Consider the following 4690-nt stretch of genomic DNA (forward strand, 5'->3'; position numbering starts at 1 on the left):
GGGGTTCACGGGGGTGCAGAGGGACCCTGGAGTTACCCCCACCGGTCCCTCCATGGGACCAGCGCTAGGGTCCGGTCCCTCGGGAAGGCAGGATCCTGCTCCCCCGGCAGCGGTGAAGTTAGCCCCAGAGAAAAGCAGCGGAGGCTCCCAAGGATGCTGAGAATCCTTTAGGGATGCAGAAAAGCAGGTAGCCGAAAGCCCAGCCCGCACTTGCCCTGTGCTTTGAGGCACTCAGCAGCTTTCCAAGATCCTCTCGGGCTCCATCCCAGCGGAGCCGAGCCCGGGGAAGGGTTGGGGCTGTCCGGGGCTCGGGGACCGGCCGCACCGACGGCATTTACCTGGCGTAGCGCGTCTTCTGGAAATCCAGGAGCCGGGACACGAACATCGCGGCGGTGCCATGGGGGTCCCGGGGGGCGGCGGCTGCTCAGCCCCGGGCCGGGGGAAAAGTGCCGCCCGGGGGAACGGCACCAACTCGCCGAGCTCCGGCGGCCGAGGAGGAGAAGGGGCGGCCGGTCCAGCCCAGCCCAGCCCGGCACAGCCCAGCCCGGCACAGCCCAGCCCGGCCCCGGCCCCCTCCCGCCCCCTCGGCTGCTCGGGAGAAGCGACACGGGCAAAACAAAGGCGACCTCCGGCAGGGGGGATCCAGCCCCGCTGCCGCCCTCAGATGGGCAGCGAGGAGGAGGAGGAGGAGGATGGGGGAGGAGGAAAAAAAGGAAGGGGGGTCGGTGGGGGGGGAATCCCTTCTAACTCTTCCCGGCCACAGCAACCTGCGCGATCTCCCTCCGCCCCTCGGCAGCTTTAAGCACAGCTAAAAATATCCCCCACCCTCCCCGCTGCCACCCCCGGGGGATCAAATAGCAGCAGATTTGAATTGAAAATGTGATTAAAGCATCGGGGAGGGGGAGAGCGCCGCTTCCCCCGGTACCCACCTGCTGCCCACGGCCGGGTCTCCCCGAGGGTCCCCGAGGCACCTCTGCCCGCACCGGGGCAGCGCCATCCCCACGGAGCTGGTTTGTTTGGCTTTGCTGCTATTTATTTGGGTTTAATGATTTGGGTTTTTTTCCCATTATTTTCCAGAGGCCCCGGCTGGGGTGGGTGGCTCTGCCTCAGCCCCGTGGCTCTGGGCTGCCCCTGGGTGGGGGAACAACTCCAGCACCCCGCCATCACTCCCTGCTCGGGGGAAGGCGGGCAAAGCTCCACGACAGCAAGACAAGGATTGAGGAGCCCAAAATCAGCCCATCTCCATCCTAAAGCCTCCACCTCTCCCTCCTCTACATCACTCAAGTAGGCTCCTACAGGAGGTGACAGCCCGAGGTACGTCTGAGGTTGGGCACTCAGAGAGGGGACACAAAAGGTGGTGGAGGCTTGTCTGGGGGCAGATTGGCATCATCCTCGCTGTGCCAGGGACTGCAGGCACCCACAGCCAAGGGACAAGAGAGGAGAGGTCAGCAACAACTGGAGGAGCAGAGTCTTGGGCACCCCAAAACCACCTCTCCTTGCTGAAGCTGTGGGGAAGATGAAGGTGGAACAGCTGAGGGCATCTTGATGAAAAGGGTTGTGCTCCTACAGCCATTTCCATGGGGAATTGAGCACACACAGGTCTTCCAAAAGCCAAAAAGGGAAGGAACCCCTTAACTCAAGGCATTAATTAATCCTGGTGCCCTCTGCAACCCCTTCCAAAAGCAGCTCAGTCCCTCGGGGGATGCTGCAGGTACAGATGTGTTTGAGGGGTGTCCCCAAGGCACACGAGGAGCACCCCCAGAGCCAGCAGCAGGTTCAGCCTTCCTGCACTGTTCCCATTGTGGATGGAGAACACCAGTGGGGCCCAGGCTGGTGGCAGCAGGATCCAGGAGGTGCAGGGACAACAAAATAAACCCCATTTTCAGTGGGATATCTGGGGCAGCCCAAGCTCTGGCTGAGAGTGGCGGGTCCAAGCTGAGATGCAGAGTGAGATCATCTCTGAAAACCTCTCCCACGCTCTGCTACTTAGGTAGAAAGGTGGTTTGTTTTTTTTTTTTCAAATTCCTTCTCCAGATGATGAGCTCTGGCAGAGCCTATGTCAGGATTCTTGTGCCCTGCTGTACCTGTTCTCTGGGCCTGAAGAGGAGAAGAAGAAGAAAGGACAATAAATCACATTTAACAAAATAACTCCCACCCCCAAAGCCCACAGCTGAGTGTGCTGGCAAGGGACACCTGAAGAAGCAAACCGTCTATCCCAAAATAGATCCATCTCAGAGGGCAAAAGGCAAATTGAATGAAAAATAAGTTACTATTTTTGAAGCCTGAATCCAGTTGTTATGGCAACCAAAGCCTCGAGCATCGTGCTGGGGAATGGCTCCAGCCCCAGCAATGCCTCCAAACCCGGCAGAGAGATTCACAGGCAGCCAGGGGCTGCTCCGAGGTGGGGTGTGGAGATGTCCACCTCACACCACCTGCACACACTGGGATGTGTCCCCTCCTGCACAGCAGCTCTCCTTGTGTGCTCTGCCCACGAGCCCAGCTTGTTTTTCCTCTCCCATCCGTGGTGTGCTCCCCACCTTGCAAAGAGCTGAGTAATTGTAAGGGTGTTAAAAGGAGAAATTTCAATATTCTGGGGTACCCTGATTACATTCGGGTTTTCTTCATGTCACCTAAACAGGGGGGGTATGGAAAGTTTTCCTTTAGATGAGGAATGGCTCATGAAGCCCAGGGATGTTTTTCTTCCTTCATTCTGATCTCTTCTCACTGGTGACCTGTGACAGGACCCAAGGGAACAGCTGGAGCTGCCTGGGGAAGTTTCATTTGGAAAAAATTCTTCCCCCAGAGGGTGGTCAGGCACTGAACAGACTCTGCAGGGATTGGTCACAGCCCCAAGGCTCCCAGAGCTCCAGGAGCATTTGGACACTGCTCTCAGGCCCAGGGTGGGATTGTTGGGGTGTCTGTGCAGAGCCAGGGGTTGGACTCTGATCCTTGTGTGTGTGCTCACAATATATTATATCACAATATATCACAATATATATATCTCAGGATATTCTGTGATTCTCTGTGGATTCCCACAGCTGGAGATACCTCTGTGCACTGTCCCCTGATCCCAGCAGTGAGCAGTGGGAGTATCCACACCTTTGCAGTGATGGAGCATTGGCTCTCCTGGCAGCACACGCTGCCATCCCATTTCCCCAGGGAGGGACGTTTTCCTGCACATGAAACCTCCAGAGCCAACAGGTATAAAAAAAAAGACAATTTGAGATTAAAACCTGCCATCGGGAGGGAAAGTCTCTCCAGAAGAAGCTTTAGATGGGTAGAAGAAAGAGCTACAGGACACAGAGCTAGAGGATGTGTTGGCAAAAGCTGTAGGGGTGAAGGTGGAGGACAGGAGTGGCTCTGGTGGACGTGGAGGGTGGACACAGGGCAGCAGGACACCCTTTGCCTCGCAGGCTGGAGAGGGGCAGGCTCCATCATTCCCCACCCTGAGCACCGCTCACGGACCCTCTGGAACCCCAGAGGCACAAACCCAACAGCTGGAGGCTCATATTTGTGAGATTTGCCCTTTTCCGTGCTCATCCCTTGGTTTTGATCCCGTTCTCAAAAATCCAGAATTCGCTTCTTCAGTTTCTATGGTTTGGTCTTTTTGGTGGTAGTTTTGGGGGAGAGGGTTTTTTGTTTTGGTTTTTTGTGTGTGTTTGGGATCTTTTTGGGGTTTTTTTGGTTGGTTGTGGGTTTTTTTAGTTTTTGGTTTTGTGGGTTTTTGGGTTGTGGGGTTTTTAAGTGGTTTTGTTGTTGTTGGGTTTTTTTTCTGGTTGGTTGGGTTTGTTTGCTTGGGTTTGGGGGTTTTATTAATTTATTTGTTTTGGGGCCTAACAGCACCAAGTTTTGATTGCTTTGGGGGGGGGGGGGTTGTTGTTTGAGGGGGTTTTGTTTGGTTTTTTGTGGGTTTTTTTTTGTTGGCTGAGGGGTTTTGTTTGTTTGGGTTCTGGATTTTTTGGGGGGTTTATTTTGTTGGTTTTTTTGTTTATTTGATTTGTTTGGTTGGTTTGTTTTTTTTTTTGTTTCCTGTGCTTTTTTGGGGGGTTTTTTTGCTTGGTTGGGTTTTTTGGTTTTGTTTGGGGTTTTTTTGTTTGTTTGTGTTGGGTTTTTGGGGTTTTTTTGGTTGATTGATTTTGGTTTTGTTTTTATTTTACCCCTTTGCTTTTTGGGGGTGGGTTTTTTGGGTTTTTTTTTTGGTTTTTTTTTTTTTTGTGTTTTTTTTTGTGTTTTTTTTTTCTTTCTTGGTTGTTTTTTATTTTGGGTTTTTTTTTCCCCGTGCTTTTTTTTTTTTTTTTTTTTTTTTTTTGGTTTTTTTTTTTTTTGGTTTTTGTTTTTATTTTCCCCCTTTACTTTTTGGGGGTGGTTTGGTTTTTTTTGTTTATGTTTTTGGGGTTTTTTCTTGGTTGTTTTTTGTTTGACGTTTTTGTTTGCTTGTTGCGTTTGGTGTTTTTCGTTTGTTGTTGTCCCCGGTTTTGATTTTGTTGGTTTTTTTTTTTCCTTTTTCCGCTGAGTGTGGCGCCCTCCCGCGGCACGGCGCGGAACTGCGCGGGGACGGCGCGGCCGGTGGGCGCCGGCGCCTCGGGTCTCCCATCCAACGGCCGACCGCGGCGGGCCCTGCTTAGCTTCGTGACGCGTGCCGCTCGGCGCCGCCGCGCGTACGCGCAGGCGCGGTAACCATACGGCGGCC

At 53.4% G+C, this 4690-nt stretch overlaps 1 protein-coding gene across 2 annotated transcripts in view; it reads right to left on the minus strand.

Annotated features, from left to right (window-relative positions):
• The window catches only part of MMD2 (monocyte to macrophage differentiation associated 2), a 129266-nt gene extending 128737 nt beyond the window's left edge, over positions 1 to 529 (minus strand). For both annotated transcript variants that reach the window (XM_066329786.1, XM_066329785.1), the window contains exon 1: positions 339 to 529. In XM_066329786.1, the coding sequence (XP_066185883.1) occupies positions 339 to 385 (47 nt within the window). In that variant the 5' untranslated portion in view covers positions 386 to 529. The remainder of the gene's footprint in view (positions 1 to 338) is intronic.
• Between the last annotated feature and the right edge of the window lie 4161 nt (positions 530 to 4690).

Source organism: Sylvia atricapilla, chromosome 15 (assembly GCF_009819655.1).
Source record: "Sylvia atricapilla isolate bSylAtr1 chromosome 15, bSylAtr1.pri, whole genome shotgun sequence".
Taxonomy (NCBI): domain Eukaryota; kingdom Metazoa; phylum Chordata; class Aves; order Passeriformes; family Sylviidae; genus Sylvia; species Sylvia atricapilla.